This window comes from Heliangelus exortis, chromosome 10, assembly GCF_036169615.1.
Source record: "Heliangelus exortis chromosome 10, bHelExo1.hap1, whole genome shotgun sequence".
Taxonomy (NCBI): Eukaryota; Metazoa; Chordata; class Aves; order Apodiformes; family Trochilidae; genus Heliangelus; species Heliangelus exortis.
The window spans coordinates 22,552,998-22,572,586 of record NC_092431.1 but is presented as its reverse complement, the minus strand read 5'-3'; the positions used below and the strand labels follow the sequence as shown (position 1 = coordinate 22,572,586).

General features: G+C 39.8%; 1 protein-coding gene across 3 annotated transcripts in view; it reads right to left on the bottom strand.

Moving 5' to 3' along the window:
* Positions 1 to 16,815: 16,815 nt before the first annotated feature.
* Positions 16,816 to 19,589, bottom strand: part of NDNF (neuron derived neurotrophic factor) — a 30,016-nt gene continuing 27,242 nt past the window's right edge. For all 3 annotated transcript variants that reach the window (XM_071753915.1, XM_071753917.1, XM_071753916.1), the window contains exon 8: positions 16,816 to 18,864. In XM_071753915.1, coding sequence (XP_071610016.1) covers positions 17,477 to 18,864 — 1,388 coding nt within the window. In that variant the 3' untranslated portion in view covers positions 16,816 to 17,476. The remainder of the gene's footprint in view (positions 18,865 to 19,589) is intronic.

The following is a 19,589-nucleotide window of genomic DNA, read 5'->3' as shown; positions in this document are numbered from 1 at the left end:
CGGCGCAGGACACCGTGCTGGCCGAGTCCTGATGTGCCACCGTGAGGCATAAGAGCATGCTGCTTACCCATTGGATGGTTTTCGATTCCGAGAGTAAATGTCATCTCCCACACACAGTCTTGTGGTCCGGCACCATTGTGACCATCAGTCTTCATCAGTGGGTTGGCTTTTCCCTCAGGTTTCTGCAGCAGCGTGACCTCAAGGCAGGTGGAAGAGGAAAGAGGGTGAGCAGGTGATTGCAGAACACACCTATGCCAGCTTCTCCTTCAGCTGAAGATGGAGCACATGCCAGTGAAAGGAATCTTCTTGCTGACATGTCTGTCATCTCTAAAGTGACCAACAGAAACAGTGAATGTGCATTTCTGTTACAGTTGCTGCAGATACACCATTTGCTGGGAGGAACTGGGAGCCTCTAGAAGTCAACACAAAAGCATGGCTCAACTACACTGACAGAACTCAGGACTCCCTCAGCACACGCAAGCAGCCACCAGATAGCAAAGAACAGGTGGACAGCTTTCTTCTTTATCAGTAGAGGTCGAACAAAGTACTGAAAACCATTTTCAGCCCATTTTTCCAGACTGAGAAGTAGGCCTTGGTGTGCACCTTCCAAAAGCACTCTTAGCAACAGGTTTTTAGTCACTGCATTGTGATCCACATTGACCCATCAATTTCTTCTCAGAAGGTATTGTACTAAATATTTCAGCAGCTATCCTGTACAGTTAAATCACCCTGCTTACTGGTTTGCTTTCTCCTAAGCCACAGAAAAACCTGCCCAGGTAATTATCCTTGCTCTGTTTTAGAGTGTTGCTTCCTTGGCACTTCCACTTAAAAAAATGTGCAATTGAGAGGAGAGTTACAATCAACCCAGGAATGTTTGTGTTCCTAGAAACAACTAGCTTCATTGCCAAAAGATTGTCTGGGTGGCTTAACTGAAACGATTGGTAGCATTTAGGCTCTAAAGCAATGTATAAGGAGGTTTTATACATAACTCTGACAGAAGATCACATGCAGAAACCACAGTCACACAGAAAATACAAATAACTTATCTGAGACTTCTTAGCCCTGATAAATGACAACACTGTCATTATTCAGTGGCGCTGGTCTACCACAGCCAGGCTAAAAAGTAGTAGATTTTGTTCCAAAACCAGAAGGAAAGTAGCTTTGATATGTAGATGAGGTCAAGTTATTAATTCCTATAATCAAGTGTAGACATACTCAACTGGGTTCCTAGAAGACTTCAAATATTCATTTCCTCTTTAGCCAGAGTCCTGGAAAATGGACCTTAAGGAGGATCCAGTGGGGAGAAGATACAGAACATGAAAACACACACAAGTTTCACTTTATGTTGCAAAGGGTAATTAATCCAGAGTATTAAAAAAATGCACAGTTGAACTGACAGTGTGAAGGTACACGGAAAGATTGAAAAATATTACTGGTTTATTGTGAAATGTTACAACAACCCAGTTGTGCAAAATCTCAGTGACTTCTTTCCTCTTCCTAAGGGAAGAGAGTTTGTAAGGAAATATGAAAGTGGACAAGATTGTTTTCAATTCTGCATATGATGGACTTAATTCAAATCATAAAAGCCCACTGGCATGTATGTGAACATATTCATTGCTTAATACACATAAAATACATTTCAGTTAACACAGGTAGGAGACTTAAGGTAGAATAAGGACTTTGAATTCGGCACCAGTCACTGAACAACCTTAAAACATAGAGATCTTTGTGGTTTTTTTTTTTCACATGGTGAGGGTGTTTGGTTTGGGTTTTTGATTCCCCCTTTAAGCTAAAAGTTGCTTGTACCATGCAAGGATAGGGCTTTTGGAAAAATCTTAGAGGTAAGTGTCATTATTCTTTCCCAGTTGCTACTCTATAACATTTGGAGTTTCTGCTTTATCTGCTTCATTATACTTTTAATTAATTCATGTACACAATTATACTGATTATTTTTTTCCTAGTGTTAAGGTAACCTCATCACTTTTGTTTTGCATTCTTAACTCACTGTGCATTTTCATTTCAACTCAACGAGTCAGATTAATTACTTGGGATCACAAAAATTTGAGGAATATACCTCAAGTAAAATGATTTATTGTGAAGTAATGCAATAAATACAAAAAAACCCACATTTTGGTTGTAACCTTAACCAAATAACACAGTAGATTAGTAATGAAGAACAAAGAAAATCAAGGCATAAAGTATAATTTAAACTGTCAAACTTAAAACAGAGAAATGGTCATTCTTATAAGTTAAATATTCTTAATTCCTTCTTTTATTATCTTACTTCTATATAGTAGGTTCTATACATGTTATTTTACAAACTACTTCAAACTGACTTAGCAGAAGATGCCCTTCAGAAATCTTTTCTGTAGTTCTGTTTTTGACTTTCTTCATGGCTTGGTCAGATATGTAGTTATGCTTAGAGGTTAACACAGATCTACAAAGCTTTCTATGGCTTATCCTAGGACACTTCCACAGCCTGTACAATGCTGAGCAGCTGGAAAATCTCAGCAACTAAACAAGGAGCTACAACTCATTTGCTGTCTAGGACACAGAAACCCAATGTGTTGACTCACTGTTTCTATGTAGCTCCATAGCTCCTTGTTTAGAAATACATGGAACACGAAGGAGAAACACAAGGGCATCCAGTAGCCTTCAGATTTGAGGCCTATTGGTGTTCAGGAAATATTTACATAACTTTATTGGAATGAGTAAGAGGTATTTTCAGAAGAAAGCTTTTACGTAGTCATGGAAACTGCCATGTCCCAGATGAAATTCCATGTCAGGAATTAATGTATGGTAACAAAAATAATTACAAGAGTTGCTTGTCTGGAGTTACAATACTTGTTGCAACATCATACCAGAAGCATGGCATGATACTCATTCCTCCTTAAGAACAGTTAATGAAGTCATACTTAATAAATTAACATGTCACATTCAAGAAACAAATATTTAAGACAAAAATGGTCTTCAAGATTCCAGAAGTAAACATGCCACCAACTGAAGATGGTGTAGTATAGTATCATCCCTAAAGATTTTCAGGGACTTCACATTTTTCCTCTCTCCTCCTGCCCTTCAGGCAGTTGGACTGAAATCAGAGAGCTAAATGTTTATTATTTTAACAATTTCTTGAATTCTTAAGTATTAGAATATTAGCAATTTCAGCAACCATAGCAATACTAGAATGCGATGCATCTGACAGATCTGAGAAAGAGTTCTGTTCATTATAATGGCACTCCCTCCCAAGTTTTTAGTTTCACAGGTCCACAAGACATTTCTATGCTGCAGATTATTCAAACTGGAAGCTACTGTTTTAAAAGCTTCCTTCCTGGATCTACAGATCTTCTTTCCAAGATCATACTTTTACTTTTAACCTGGTAAGATCAGGAGCAACACTTTAAAAACAACATTTTGCTTACCTGGGAGCTACCTCAATTGCAGGACACTTAAAATTTTGTCAGGATATTTCCTCTTTTTCTTGTTTATCTGCACGTTCCCGGTGTGTAAATAACATTTAGGTCTGACCAGGTATGCAAAAGTTTGATGTTTCCCTGGAATTTGCCAAGCCCATTTCTCTGAGTGGGGATCTTTGCTCTTTTTTTCATTGTAAATGACTTACCAGACCTTAAACACTGCATTGTGTGGACCAGGATGGAAAGAGGGCTTTGCACTTCCTCATTTTCCATTGAAGCTTCAGGAAGCAAGGGTTTCAGCTTGTCTGATGACAGAATGTGAGGGGAAGCGGGGAAGAAGCATAGCATACTGACATCTCAGTGGGGGTTGCCCTTTTCTCTGTTGTACAGGACTCAGTTAAAAAAATTTACTTTTTAAAGCCAATACCAGCAATTACGGTATAAAATGGTGACAAGCTGAATATGAAACCATATTGCCTTGCAACCCACCAGCACATGCAAACAAGACAATTCTTCTATTATTTTTGAAAACAAATCCAAGGAGTGTAATACTTCTATATGAAAGCTTTAGAAGCAAAAGCAGCAAGTTAACAGAGCTTAGTAAGAGCTGTTATGGCTCCAAAATCTGCTCTGCTTTGGGGACAATGGCACCCTTGCTACTAGTAGTCAACAGACACAGGGGTTCAAAGTACCTGGAACAAATTGTGGAGTCAACTTAAACCATATGTTGTACTACCAACTAAAAACTCCATCTATTGGATCTAAGACCATCTACTTTCCTAAACAATTAAATGTGCCTTTTGTCACTATGAAAATAAGCCCCATGAACTCAGTGTCTTAGGGTTTTCCTCCAGTTCTAAGTGTTCATTTTGTCTGTTTTCTGATTCTCTGAAAAACTTAAGTCTTTCCCTAACACACTTAACTTTGCTAAGCTATTTTTAAGGACTGGGGGTTTTTTGTTTATTTTTGGGGTTTGTTTTTTTTTTTTTTTTCCTTTGTTTTTTCTATTCTCATTCCTTCAAAACTTTCTGAATTCAGTAAACATTTCAACTTAAGCTGTTTCCCCACCAAATCTCTCCAATCGATGCACAGTTGGCTTTTGGGTTTTTCCATAAACCAGTACAGATTTCTTGTGCTGCAATACTCAAGGTCATGCAATCAGTAAATGTTAAGATTCCTTTTTGTAACTAACATCTCTGATTGCTTACATTTACAGAGTTATAGTTACCTATAGTTACTGCCAAATTTTCTTTGATATTTGAAGTTTTGGAAGGTAGCTCCAGGATTTCAAAATTAAGTTTCCTTCTTGCCCTTTGAGAATATTACCTACATGTGTTTGCATTTCCATTCTCAAGCTGCTTGCATATTGAAGTGTTCACTCATATTCACTCTCATATAAACAGAGATTTTTAAACTAGGGTTTAAAAAAAATCTTAAGACAAAATTTTAGCCGAATAAGTAGCAGATTAAGTTAGTAATTCAGGCTTCATAGTGAGATACTAAGTAGTAACTACTTAAGATATATTATCTAGACCCAGAAGAAGCACAATATAAAGATTGTATTAGATGTATACAGGTACAGATTAATCTAATGATTAATAATAGGACAAGTGTACCTTGAAAAGCATACTATAGCTATAGAAAAGCAAGAGCTGTAAAAAGACATTTGAAAGATGTCTGCCACTATGCTGCTTCCTTTCTCAAATATCCATCCTTGGTTAACAAGACCAACAAATCCAACAATTCAGTTTAAAGCTTCTGTGGGTTCTGCTTTACCACGTGCAAAGTCTGCCTATATAAAATGCTTTCTCTTAGCTCAAGTAAGTTCTCCTCCCTGACATTTCAGAGAAAACAGTGGCATCCCTCTGGGTCAGGCTGCAGGAAGGTTGGGTTTGATATTGTTTGTGGGACACTGCTCTATTTATCACATGGTAGGGTTTCTGTTTCTTCATCGGTCTATTGTGTTAAATCACACAGCTTTAAACAAGTTACATTTTAAGTTATAGCCTGTTGGTGCCCTAAGGCATTTAGACACTGGGTGTCCCATAAATTTAAAGTTATTAGTGCTCGGTGTTGCCATGAGTTACTCATCTGTTCTCATCAAGCAGGAAAGGGATGGACTGAAAATACAATGCAGCTGCATCATATTTCAAGAGGTACAAGACATTAACATGCCTTTCTGAGACTATACCAGTGTCTGCCCAAACTACAATAATTCATCACAGAAGGGCTGAAGCCTTGTTTACACTTCAGGAGGAGGCAGAGTTAGGTCTTGTTGTGCAATATGGCTGTGACCAACCTGCATGCTAAACATGCTTCCTTGTTCTGTTAGTGTAGATGAAAAGCATTAACCTGCACAGCCACTAGATACAACACAACTAACATGGTTCTGGCTGTTCTGTGCCAAGAATGTTTATTCTTTGAGCATGATGGAAGTCTCAGAGAGAAGTGGGAGAGAATGAAGAACTATGGATGTAGAGCACTCAACTTGCAATTGCTGCTACTGTCCTGACTAACCAGTGCATTTTTTAGCATAGGATTACAGAATGGTAGGGGTTACGAGTGACCTCTCAAGTCATCCACCTCTGACAAAGAAGGAATACCTACGGCAGGTCACACAGAAACAAGGCCAGATGGGTCTTCAAAGTCTCTAGAGAAGGAGACTCAACAACTTCTCTAGGCAGCCTGTCCCAGTGCTCCATCACCCTTTTAGTAAAAAATTTTTCCTCGTATTAAAATGGAACTTCGTGTGTTCCAGTTTGTGCCCATTGCCCCTCATCCTATCACAGGGCACCACTAAAAAGAGACTAACCCTTTGTTCTTTACACCCACCCTTCAGATCTTCATAAACATTAGTAAGATCCCTCCTCGGTCTTCTCCAGACTAAATAACCCCAGGTCTCACAGCCTGAGAGATACCCAGCATACCCAACCTCCTTCTCACATACACACAGACACACATCTCTGCACACAAAGTGATAATTAGAAAGGTTTCAATAAACTAAAAGCTAAGTCTGAAATACTTTCCTCATAAGTAATCTACTGCTCTTAAGAGTCTAGAAAAGAACGGATCGTGATTGTGCTAACACCCCCCATGATATTTTTTTCACCCTCTCCAGCTTACAGTAGGACAGAACAACCAAAAAAACCCCTCATTGTATAAATAAAAACATTTAGCCATTTCAAATGCAATGCAACATTGAGGAGTGCTACAGCAGCCCAACACCAGTAGGAACTAGCACTAGCTTGAATTAAATTCCAAGACAAGTCTTTTTTAGTAGATTCTAAGCATACCTTTTATCACAAATCATTTACTGACAATTTTATTCCCTCTCTTCAACTAAAATCACTATAAGGATGAAGAAAATATCAAGTGGCAAAAATGGACTTTCAAATGGAAGGAAGGATTGTCAGGAACATGGATTCCCTGCAGGTTTGAGTAATCTGCAAGCTTTTACTTGTTCATTCAGCAATCAAACAGCATATGCCCACAGCCCTCATCCAAGGGACAGACATTTGCACTGCCATAGGCTCCAGAGGCTATGTGTGCAAAACTCTAGCATGCAACCGTTATTAAAAAGGCTGCATGCTTGCTATTTCTGTGGTTTGCCAGAAGGGTCATTGCTCAAGATGTTTTCATTTAAGAAAAGTGCCTCTATTCTTGTTGTTGTTTGATTGTTTCTTTCATATATGTTCCTTCTCCTCAATGTCATGGTCATCATATTGTGAAGTATCTTACTGTTCCTCTAGATGACATGGAACTTGTTAGATGTTACATATTTGTATAACTTGTCATTACACTACTGGTTGGTTCACAGATGCGTATACTTCTGCTGTAACAGCTCTTCTGAACCCATTAGGGAGTTTTGGACCGGAGTCAGATAAAAGAAGTCATATTCAGTGTGCAGAGTAGTGTGGGAATTGCATTACTTTAGCAGGCAAAAAAATTATGCTTCAAAAACTCTTCAGTTACCCATCAGATCTTTCCTCTAAATCTGATCTAGGCACCCAGAAGGAGCAGACACTTACACCTGCACTCACACAGATGATCTACCACAAAAGGACAAGATGTGAGCAAAATCCTTCATCCCGAGCAGAAAATACATCAAATACTGAACCTCCACTCTTAATTATGCGATCTGCTGCACTAGCAGAACTAAGCAGCCTAGATAACAAAAAAAATAGCAATTATAGACGCAGAAACAGAAATTCCAATTGAGTTACAAGGCAGTCAAACCTTTGTGCAAACTGGAGGGGTGTGCAACTGTACATTTTCTCCATTATGTGAGAAATCAAAAGCCTGTCTTTTGTATTTTGAGATGGAAAACAAATAAATCAGAAATTATACAAAGGAGCACACAACTTTGAAAAGATAGCCAGAACATATTAACAGATGAGTTAACAGTAGATAAATATTTATATTGTATATTTCCCATTTATCACGACGTACTTCTTTTTTTTCTAGGAAAAATGTCTCCAAGGCAGACAGTATCTAACTTGTTAGTTTTCTCTTGGTATATCATTTTCATTTTAAGAGAGTGGCCAAGTGGGCCCCTCTGCAGGGGAAGGCACACAGTACCTTCCTTTGACGTACTGGGTATGCTTAAGGGGGGAGAGAGGCAGGGATCAAGGAGACATGAGCATGCAGTTCAAGCTCAGGAGATTGCTGAAAGCAGCAGGAGAAGCTAGGAACAAGCCCCAGTGACAATGGGGGCTTCACTGGGGACCACAGTGAACTAACACTCTGCTTCAACCCTGAAAGCCACAGAACTGACTGAAACTAAGTCCGGAAGCAAGGACAAAGTGAGCAGCAGGAGATTTGCTTATAAACTCTTCCCCATGTCTAATCTGCCTTTTTCTTGTCTCTGTTGTAAGAGGTTTGTCTAATGTTGTCTTCTTCAAAGAAAACCTGAGGTTTGAGTTTAAAAGCTCTTCAAAGCAAGAAGTCTGGATAGACCTACCTCAGAGGTCTAGCCAGAAAATTATTTTTACTTTTTAGAAACAGCAGTATTTTAGCATTTGATTTAATTTTGACAAGTACTCAACTACTGCACGCAGCATATGTAGTGGCTTTGTCAAGCCATACATCTTGGAGAAGGGTGAGAGACAACACCACATGCTATGCACAAGGACACTTTGAGCACAGAAACAGCAGTGGTCTCAGAAGCAATTCCTTCACAGTTGGATACAAAGTCAGCCTGAGGCTCTGGTAAAAAAGGATTTCTTAATTTTCCAGTCTTTCTCCACTTCTGCCATACTTCACCCGAATTAGGAGCTACTGATCAAAAACTCTGGGCAGACCCTCCTGCAAAGCATGCTATGAATTATTATACCATCAGTTGTAATGTCACTTGAGGAAGGACAGAGGAAAGGGATCAGATGTGTCCAAAACATGAGGAGAAAAGGGGCTTCAATTGCCAATACCATTAGCGAACCTACAGCTAAATAGGACTCAGAAACAGTTCTAGCTTGATTTAACCTGTTGCTCAAACCAAAGCAACAGGCTTCTGTCTTTTGGGCCTGCTCTACCCTCTCCGGCGAGGATGTGAGACCAATCACCCAGTATTCAGCAGTCACCAATCACAGAGGAAACAGAACCACCACATTGTCTATACACTTACATCATCTGCCTGCAAACTGTGTTGCACCAGCCTTTGTCACTGTGCTGTCCTCCCCACAAGCCAGCTGCATTGTTTGAACAGAGGGGGGAAGAACATAAGGAAGCCATTAGGAGCAATTGCCCAACACAATTCAAAGGGATCTGAAGAAACATAATGGAATCACTCACAAGCAACTATCCATCCGGTCAACATCTGCCGGCAGCCTTCGGCTTCCCTTGCTCTCCAGACAGGCTAAACCAGTTCTCTAGAACAGCACAACATATGCATTAGCTTAGCGCACTTGCGCATTAGTTTTAAATGCAAACATTTTTAAAAACCAAAAACTTTTGGTCTGCTAGGGAATAGCCATGAAGATATAGTACTTGGGAAAAGAAAAACTAAGAGGAGGAACACTGCCTTGCTATTGAACAACCAAGAGAGAGGATTGTCTCCAGCTTCTAACACTATGGAAAGCAACTTAAAGTAAACGTATTTATTTCACATTCAACTTCCCAGTCATGTGGTGGGAAGTTGAGGAGAATAAATACAATAATAGCGGGGCCAAATTGCAGCTGGCATATGCATGGGTGTGTGGGAGAGTGCCCACACTCAAGAGTGCACACAGCCTATGCACAAGCCCTTCCTATACTCAGCAGGGTCTTCATCCTTCTGTCCTCAAGTAATTAATTCCCCAGGACACAGAGGATAAGTAAGTCCCAATTCCACCAAGGAGCAAAATAAGAACCATGCTTAACCACTTGAAAGGAAGTACTGTCCCAACATTATCCCTCCCAATAAGTTACCTGCCTTTGAGATGTGACATCCTTTTTAATAGGCATAGTATTTTGTGTCTATAAACAGCAAGTTTTCAAGTAATAACATTTCCGGTTCTTTTTCAGTTTTCCTCACAGTAGATAGTATCAGTAAGAAAAGTCTTCAGAGGAGGACAGGATATCTTTTTGAAGTTCATGATAAACATTTATTTAGCAGTTCATCAAAAGGTATCTCTACACTTTTCAACATGCAGAAATCAAACTGTAAATCAGTGAACTTCCCAAAATACACAATGGCTGCAACATCAGAATGCCAGCTATATGACCATTATTCACTCTTGCCTATTACGAGATAGATGTCTTTTTTTTTTTTTTTTAACAGGCAAATACCTGTCATTAAAGAACAAGTTGTGCTGGAAAGTAATAACTAGCCACATTCAAAAACCTATCAGTGTTATCAGGTCACAAACTTCCATTTATAAACTTTTCTCTTTTAAAGAAAGGGCTTTTTAAAAAAGGAGGAGAGTATGTCCTACACACCCTGGTATCAGCAGTGGCTGTCCAGACAAGTGAGGAATATGGTTATTATGATCGGTTATGTGATCTCTAGAGAAGCAATAAAAGCATTCTTCCAAAGTAGGCTTTGGAACCACTGGACAGATAAAATGAAGTAGTAACTTGCATCTCTGACAGGATTAATACCACAAGTTTATAAACTAGTCTAGACACTTATTTTCAAGATTCAGCCATCTCCAAATTTCATCAGTTGCTGTGGCAGCCTTTCACAAATTCACTGAAACTCCACAATCTGTAGAATGGCAGCAAATGAAAGGCTCTCTACTGTTACATCTAACTACTGAGGTTTAATATGGAAACTATATTAAAAGTTCAGATCCTCCTCTTCATACAGGTTTAAATTACATAGCTACAAACAGCTGCTGCAGCTCAAGAGGAGACTGCAACATTTGGAACACAGCACTTTGTATAGGCAGGGGGTAGGGAAGTCAAATAGAAATTAGTAAATATTAACTGTAAATATTAACACTAAAATAAATTGGAGGGAACAAAAAAAATTTAAAATCTTCTACTTTACAAATTATTTAAGTCTCAGGCTTTGTTCCATGTCCCTGTTTTGCCCAAAATATTGTGCAAACACGGATGTGGAACAGCACAGATAATAATATAGCTGTCAATTAGGAATAAAGTTAAACCACTGAGCACCAGACATCAGGTCATTTTCTCATCTGACCTTTTCCCCCCCTCCAACCCAGCCATACTTTGAGCACAGTAATTTCTTGTCACTTGCTAGTCTTAAAAAAGAAAGAATTTTGTCACATTTAAAATCAAAACACATGTCCTTTAGGAAGGTATGTATTATAGGATTAACAGTTAACAATCCTGTCAACATTAAACTAAGCTATTGAATCAGAAATATACAGTTAATTCATCTGCCTTTTGCTACAAACACACATTTCTCTTAATAAAGTGCTTAATATCTAAGCACATACCTGCTTCCTTCTGGCAGGTGTTGTACTACACTAACATGACACAATTACTGTGTAACCTCTCCTGTCAACACCACCCTGGCAAATTCTTGATCTGCCATCACCTGGCATCTAGAGTATTGAGGACAGGCTGTCAAAAAAAATGTTTGGTTGTGTCTGGACCCTCCTACCATGAAAGCTAGTATGAGTAAATGGGATAAGAACTAATGCCTTCTGGAAAAGCCTCACTTAAAACTAGTCCATGCATATCAAATGGGATTTACTGCAGTGGGAAGATGCATTAGCATCTGCTGAATCTAGGATGTGGCCTTTTTAGATTGCTTACACTGAAATCACTTGCAGAAGCACAAGAGCGATGTAAAAAATACACTGGCTTCAAAAGGCTGAAGATTTTACTTCAACTGTCTGGAACAACACATTGGCCCCAATAAACCTTACAGGCCCTAACATCAGAGAAAATGCCAAGAACAACAGCTTACACAAGATTTATATTTTTTAAAAAATTATTTCACATTTTTGTGTCTTACTTCAAGCACTAAATATACAGCTGGCATTGTAATTAAACAACCAAGTACCATTGAATACATGTGCAGAGATCACAGATAGGCTTAGTTCCTCTTCAGATCAAAACAAATTAAGCCTCTAAATACCCATAGCCTTAAGCAGCCTAGAGCTTACCCTTATTGCCATACAAAATAAAAGTCTAAACTAACATCTGAACCCCGTCTTAAAATACAGGCATAGCAGAGGTGATGGCAATCAGCATATGTGCCAACACAGCATTAACACCCCCCAAAAATAGCCATTATTTCCTCTGTATCAGCCTTTTAACACCTTTGCTATTATATTATCAACCCACATTTATGATATGAAATACTTACTTATTGCTTACTCAGGGAGCAGATAAATACTTCCAGAATTCTTTCATTGTTTTTTAAAGTAAGAAGATACCACAGTTTATATTAAACCCCTTAGGCATGAAGTTAGCTAGCTCCAGAAACCTAATACAAGAAGTACGTATATTTTTCAGATGGAAAGGGGAATAGAGAAACACTTTCTGAAAGACAGACTAAACCACCTACCTCCAACAACACATTCCTACCTTCCCTCCTCCCACAGGGGGACAGGCACCTTTTATAGTTGATGTTAAAAGGCTTGTTAGAGGAAGCAGGGTCACCTGGCCTCAGTGGAGGGGCTGCTAATGAAGCCCAGCTGCATCCTCCCCTGGCTCTGTGGTACTGAGGGGCAGCCCCACGCTCAAGAGCAGGCTGATGTCCCCCTGGAGCTGGCTTGCACTTTATGCAGCTGCTCACATCAGTGAAAGCAAGGCAAAAGCAGATGGCAAAGCCATCGTTTGGTGTGACTTTATTTTGTACCCATATCACCATAAAAATCTATGTAAGAGGGAAGGCCAGCAGAGAAAGGGGTTCTTACAGGGTATTCCTCAGGTTTCTGTGGCCTCAGTAGGTGGCTTTTCTAAGATGCCACACCCCCAGGTTTTTTCACACAATCATTGTTACTTGCCTCGCAGAAAAGGAAGTGACATTGCTCTGTTTATTGGGCAAAACTGTGCATTTTATTACACTGAATCTTCTAAGCATATGTGTTTGACTGAAAACTGGCAGGCAGATGTAACAGGCAAAAAAAAAAAAAAAAAAAAAAAAAAAAAAAAAAAAGCAAGAAACAAACATTTATGTCCCTCAGGCTTCCAACGTTGCTGGAATGCCAGGATACCTTTTAAGTAATAGCAAACATTATGAAATGGAAAAGGACATGAAAGGATATGTTAATACCTCAGGAATACTCCAGTCCTTCCTAACTCCCTGCACTAGAATGAGAACTTCCTGTGTACTTTGGCATTCAAAGTCTTATCAGATGTTTTCTTTGCGTATTCCAAGACTTTATCTCTTCATTTTAGCTTGGACCTGCAGGAATGCTTGCCCAGTGAAACTGGAAAAGGGGAATAAGAGTGGAAAAGCACAGTTCAATTGTCCACTTTAGTTTACCATAAGCAACTTGTGACTGAGGAGGATATAGGTTACTATTGTTGGAAAAAGAAGTAAAACAACCTCCCCTTCCCAAATAGTCAAATGTATTCTTGGCTAAAGAAACAATTCAAATTAGTCTACACACATTATTTATGAAATGCTGTCAATACAAGGTCCTTGTACTCTAGAGGGCTTCCCAGTTAAAAGCCCAAAGCCTGAAATGAGATGCACACAGGAGAACGCTTTCCCCTGCATTGACTGCCAGCCACAACAGGTCCCTGCGTGGGCACAAAGCATCATGTGACAAGACAGGGGCCCAACTGGCATTAATTTTACCAGGTAGCTACTAATGAAATTGATATACAAAGCAGGGGAAATTGCTGGCCAGCCTGCTTTGAGAATTGTCCCCTGGACCAAAAGCCAGCATGCAGTGCGGTCAGCTAAGTAATCCTTCCCAGCATAGTTTCTCCGTTTGCTAATTTAATTTGTTGTGCCAAAAAGTGAGTTTGTTTGGCTTCTCTGGGAAATGGGCTTGCACTTCTGAAGCAGACAAAAACACTGCAAGGGGATGCCACACTTTTCAAACGTGAATTATGTTCCTAGTGCTGGCCAAACAGTAAGATAAAATACGCATCCATGCCCGAACTGTGAGTTTCATCTGAGACATAAAAGGAAGGTCTCCCTTGAGTAACTCTAACCTGAAGTGCTTACTGAAAGTGGCCTGAAAATCTGAGAAGGCTTTCTATCCAGATCAGCAGAACTACATGACAAAGTAGCATTTGGAACTAAACACTGCTCGCAAGTACAAAGTTTGTTGCCATTTTTATTAGTAGCAATATATTTTTTTACAAGACAAGATAAAAATGAATACCACTTGTAGAACATCGAAGAGACAGCTTCTCTAACTGGGCCAAGCAGGGGTGGGTGAACACTGAATCTTCCTAAGGCTCTGTCAAACAGCTTACTTGTATATGAGTAATATTTATGACTGTCAGTCTTTAAACTAGGGTAAGAGCTTTTCATAATGTACACCAGCCGTCAGCCTCATGTATTCTACTCAGTACAAAACAAATGTAAATCATATGCTTTCTTGAAATGGGTCTTTACTGCTAAATAACTCTGAAGACACAGTGATCTGAATTAATAGGTGTAGTACTGAGAAACCAAAGTACTGGCTGTGCTGTATGGATCTGGGATAATTTCTGTGTAGTCCATCAGACCAAAATGTATGTGTTGCCTCAAAACTGGTGGACTGATCTCTGCTGTCACAAAGGTTTTAGAATAGTTTTCCAAGCAGAGAGGAGTTCAGGGTTCCTGGTATACAGTTGCTTATAACTGTTTATGTACTTAGATAACGTATTTTTTGCATCCCATCTGTGTATTCAGACATGATAATTTAAAGCTAAATATTGAAAGGACTTTGAGAAATCACGACTAGTGCTTGAGGTTTTTGTTTGTGTTTTGTTGGGTTTTTTTCCAAGTGCTAAGGTAAAAACAAGTTTTCAGTTCTAAGCAAGGATTCTCTTTCTCCCTTGTATGTTATCACTCCTAAAATTGCTGAGACCCGTATGTTGTTTTTACAAGCGGAGCCCTTGAAATGAAGTTGTATGCCTCTGTGTTCAACTGATTGATTTATTCTGCAGTTTTGATACCTCTATAGCCTTAGTCTTCTGTAACTCACGGAGCATTGTGTCCTTGTGACTCTTTGAAGTTAACGGAGTAAGGCTTCTGCCAGATTTGTCAGTAAATAAATCTGTTGTATTAGATAAGCTCCACTTTGATTGATGAAGGTATTGAATGGCTCAGTGACTCTACTCATTTTGAACCAAGCAACAACAAAGATAACTGCAGAGGACTTCTCTGTTACACAGTCCTGCAGTATGTATGCCTTAACGAGGTGCTGCCACTAGGGTGGGCCACCAAGTACTGCTTTCCTATAGCCCTCAACTGTGCCTCAACTGCATATTCCAGCATGAATTTTATTCCCAAAAGGATGCATACCATCAATACCCATGCTGAATTCCATTTAACCTTCTATTTCCAAGCTAATGCTTCTGCTTTAATTACCTTTCCAGCCGTGTGATTAGAAAAACTTTTATATGCTATATATATTTGAGTATGTATTTGATGATGGCTTTTTTGAGCAGGTACCCATCTGTTATATTCTTTTAACAAGTTTCTCTTATATGCTTAATTGTGGAGCAAGAAATACAGGTAGGATAGTGAATTAATGAGAGGGTCCACATTTGTTACTGAGACCCAATGCAAACCAACAGTTCAAAGTGACTGTTTTCTGCCGCCCACATGAAATGAGTCTGTAAATGTGTTTTATTTCTCAGTGGACAGAAAACTGTGAATCAGTGGGGAGGTAAGCAAGATGAAGACACATATAGTTGGTACTGCACTGATGGCCAGGCCGAATGGCAGCCACGCGGAGAGGAAAGCTCTTTGATCACCATGCTATGACTCCTTACGCAGGTTCTGTGCTTCATAAACCCTCAGTTTGGGGCATTCACAGTAAAGGATACCCACTTCAGTTGCCTCCCACTTAAGGGTGACATATTTGAACTGTGTAAAGACTGCTGCCCTTATTTTTACTTCATCCTTCGAAATAAGAACTCTCTCAGATCCACTTGACTCCACTAAGAACTGAATAATAACAGAATGATTAACAGATGAAATACTAGTGTGGTCTCAGTTTCACACAGAAGAATAAACAGAGCTAGTTGTCTGGTAAAAGAGGAATTTCAGTAAGAATAAGGACGTATATGGTGACATTTTTCTTTGAAAAAATACAGCGTTCTGACATAGAAGATGCACGCATCTTAAGGATTTTTTTCATTTTGTGACATACTGCAGACAAAGAGAGAAGCCTGGCTAAAGGGAACAAATAGAGCTGGAATGACACAAAACCTATGTTTTCAAGCCAACATTATAATGGAAAGGGTACCATTTCCTGCGAAAATGGCAGCAGTGAACAGAGAAATGCTTAAAAAATGCAACTGCTACCTTTACCTAAGGACTCAGTAGTTCTTTGGACAGTGAAACATAGGGAAACTATCTCCTTGGCAGCTGGGGATCAATCCCTTGTACCACAGTCCTGTTCTTGCAGGATTCTCAGCTGTAGTCATTTACTGCTTCCCCTGGCACAGTAATCTAGCAGGCATTGTATTACTAAAGCCATCCACTTTAAGAAATCAAGAGAGATGTTTTCAAATAAAAAAAAGGAGATGTGAGGAAACAAGATCCAGCCTCACCCAAAACAAGTGAAGTTCATCTGTGCTGACCTACTCCTTTAGTACTTGTTTCACTGTAAACCACAAATGCATGCCACAAATACCCCTCTTTCGGTGGCCTGCACTACCTGGCAGATGTTAAGTGACTCATTAACATCAGTAATTCTAGTGGACTTCAGTCTCCTGGCCCAAAAAGTTGAGAAGCAGCCAAAGAGAGGCACATCCTAGCTGCATTTGGTTCAAGGTTCAGGATGCCCATTCTTCTTGGCCCTCTTAAAATGTCAAGAAAAAAAAAGATATATATAATCTAATATTTTTAATTTTATGTACAGGAATATAACATTATGGCAACTCTGTACATTGAATACATACAGTATTTAAACATGAAAATGAGCCTAGGTAAGAATTTACATTAGCAATTAAACTGCTTCAGTGAAACCCTGTTAATACTTAGTTTAGATCTGTATTTTATTGGGGAGATATTTTAACAGTTTACAATCACAGAAACAGAAACGTTTAAAACAAGACTCTATAAAATAATTTACAGAAACCCTAACATCTACACTGAGAGAAAGGGTGTACATCTGTGAGCTTTGTGTGTGAATAACAAGGTGGGAAAATGATGTATCTCAGCCTTTTAAGTATAAAATAATTTAGGAGCAGATTAAGCAATATGGAAGCACAGGAATGCCAGTTCCTTTAAGGTTTTCTTGGACATCTAGTGAGCATCACATGTGAGTCGCCAGACACAGGATAATACCACTGCCAGATGCTACCAGAGAGCACCAGCCTCAGTTCCTCCAAACAATTACTTATGTAAACATAAATATACAAGTTGGTATCTTTTCTACACAGTACAAATACAGGCCACAACTTCTCAACTGTGGAAGTAGTCAATCCATATACTTAGAAGCAGGATAATGTTCAGACCAGAGTTCCATTTATTTCTGTGTACAAGGGCACTAACAGAACTTCCGCATTTTCACCAATTTGCTTTGATATTTCACAGACTGCCCACCGTGCCCTATCACATAAACGTCCAGCAGGTAGGACTTGCCAGGCTGCAGGCCTCTGATTGTCTCTGTGGTCACTGCTTTCTGGATGTTCTGACTGTGGAAGTATTTACAGAGAACCTTTTCCGATTTCTTCCTTGTATCTGGACCCAAGCACTGGTTCTGCTCTCTTTTCTTCTGTTCTTCGTTGTAATTGTCATCCACTTCCCTTTTGTAGATGCAGAATTTGTTTCTCTCCTGTGTGCCCAACCATGCCACCGTAACCATAGAACACGTGCGGAGTTTGTCAAAGGCTTTGATTCGCGTATCTTCAGGAAGAGAAGGAAATGACTGCTTGTTAGGCCTGGATGTAGCCAGGATCTTCAGCATAGAAGCACCTTTTTTGCTTCCTTTCAGCCTAATCAGATATTTAGCTTTTGCTTTTCCCCGAAGCTGGAACTGCCGCACACCCTCCACATTTTGTGACAGCAGAAGTTTTCCATCTCTCCTAACTTGGATCTGAACAGCATCCAGGCATGAATGAACAGAGAAAGTGACTTTTTGGTGAGATGAAACAGGAGCAAAACGTAGAAATTTGGCTCCCTTTCTCTTGATAAATACATCTGTAACTTTGCCATCCTTCAGTTCTACAGTTTTCTGTTTTGCCTCTTCCTTCGTTCTGGCAAAGGTGCCAACATATGCGGTGCTCATGTTAGTGTTGGTATTCACTGCAAACATGTCAAAGTAATACTGCGTGTCGGGCTTCAGGTCTGACACTGTGAAGACATTCTTGTTCCCTATACAAACTTTATGCAGATCAACTCTCAGCTTCAAAGATGTTTGGCGCCCAAACTTTGCTGATGACTTTAGGAAGCCTTTGCCAGAATTGTTGTCTGAGGGAAAGCCAAAAAGGGCAAAATCAAATGGACTGAAATCCAGACCCGGTTTTGGAGCCATCATGAAGGCATCATCAGAGCTGAGCTTTGCTTCAACAGCACAGAGGCTTTTGAAATTGTGCTCTTTATTGATGACTATGCAATACTGAATGGGCTGTTTAAGTAAGAAGGCAGTGGGACTTGGTTTCCAGGCCAGCGTCACTGTTGTACGTCCCAAAGAAGTGACATCAATTCTGGGATCATAAGGTAATTCAGGGTAAGGTTGGTCTGATTCTGGAGTAGTGGTTGCATACACTTTAAAATGTGTATCTTTCTCTGTTGACAGCAGATCCAGTTGGTACAAACCAGATGGTGAACTAGCAGACACAAAGTACTCAACATCGTTGCCTTTGTAAGAGAACAGCTCTGTGCCTTCTTCATTAGTAATCTGATGTTTCTGTTGCTCAAGAGGCTCTGGTTCACCTGGGTTATAAGCAAAGAAAAACATTTTTACAGACATGATCTGGGAAAATGAGAAAATAAAACTTTAAGAGACACTTCTATGCAAAATACAAAAGTGAGGCAAGAAAGGAAGGTTTTTTTCTCCTGAGGAAGATAATTCTGTCAAATGAGAAAGGGAAACTGCTTTGGCACTTGGGATAAAACCAGACGCAGAAGAAATTCTACCTGACCAGTATTAGTGGAGTCTTGCGAGTGCTAGCTAGTACCTTCCACTAGACTACTTTAAGCACCCAACATGGACATGCTGTGCAGCTCCCCAGGGGAGCTGCCTGTTTCTTGGCTTGGGTCCTCTGAATCAAGCTAAAGTTTTGTGCCTAAATATGTTGGGGGCCACGGGCGTGTCTGCAAAACAATGTAGTGTGTACGATGTTTAGCACATGTGCAAGAGGCTTTGGAAGCCAGAGATCTTTTCTTTCCTCAGTAGCAGTTGTATGTTTACCTGCAGATAAACTCAGATAAACTGCAGATAGACTCATCTACAGATGAGTCCACTCAAAGGGGTGAGCTCCATGCCAGCCCCGTGTGTACAGAGCTCCCAGCAAAGCCTCTGTGGAGCAGAGCTACCCAGGGCAAACAGTTGGTTGTGGCAGCATCCAGTGCACTCTATAACTATAACCTCAGTTCTTACTTCTAGTTTTTTACAGCTCTTTTCCTTGTCATGTTGCTACCTGCTTGCCAGTTTCCTG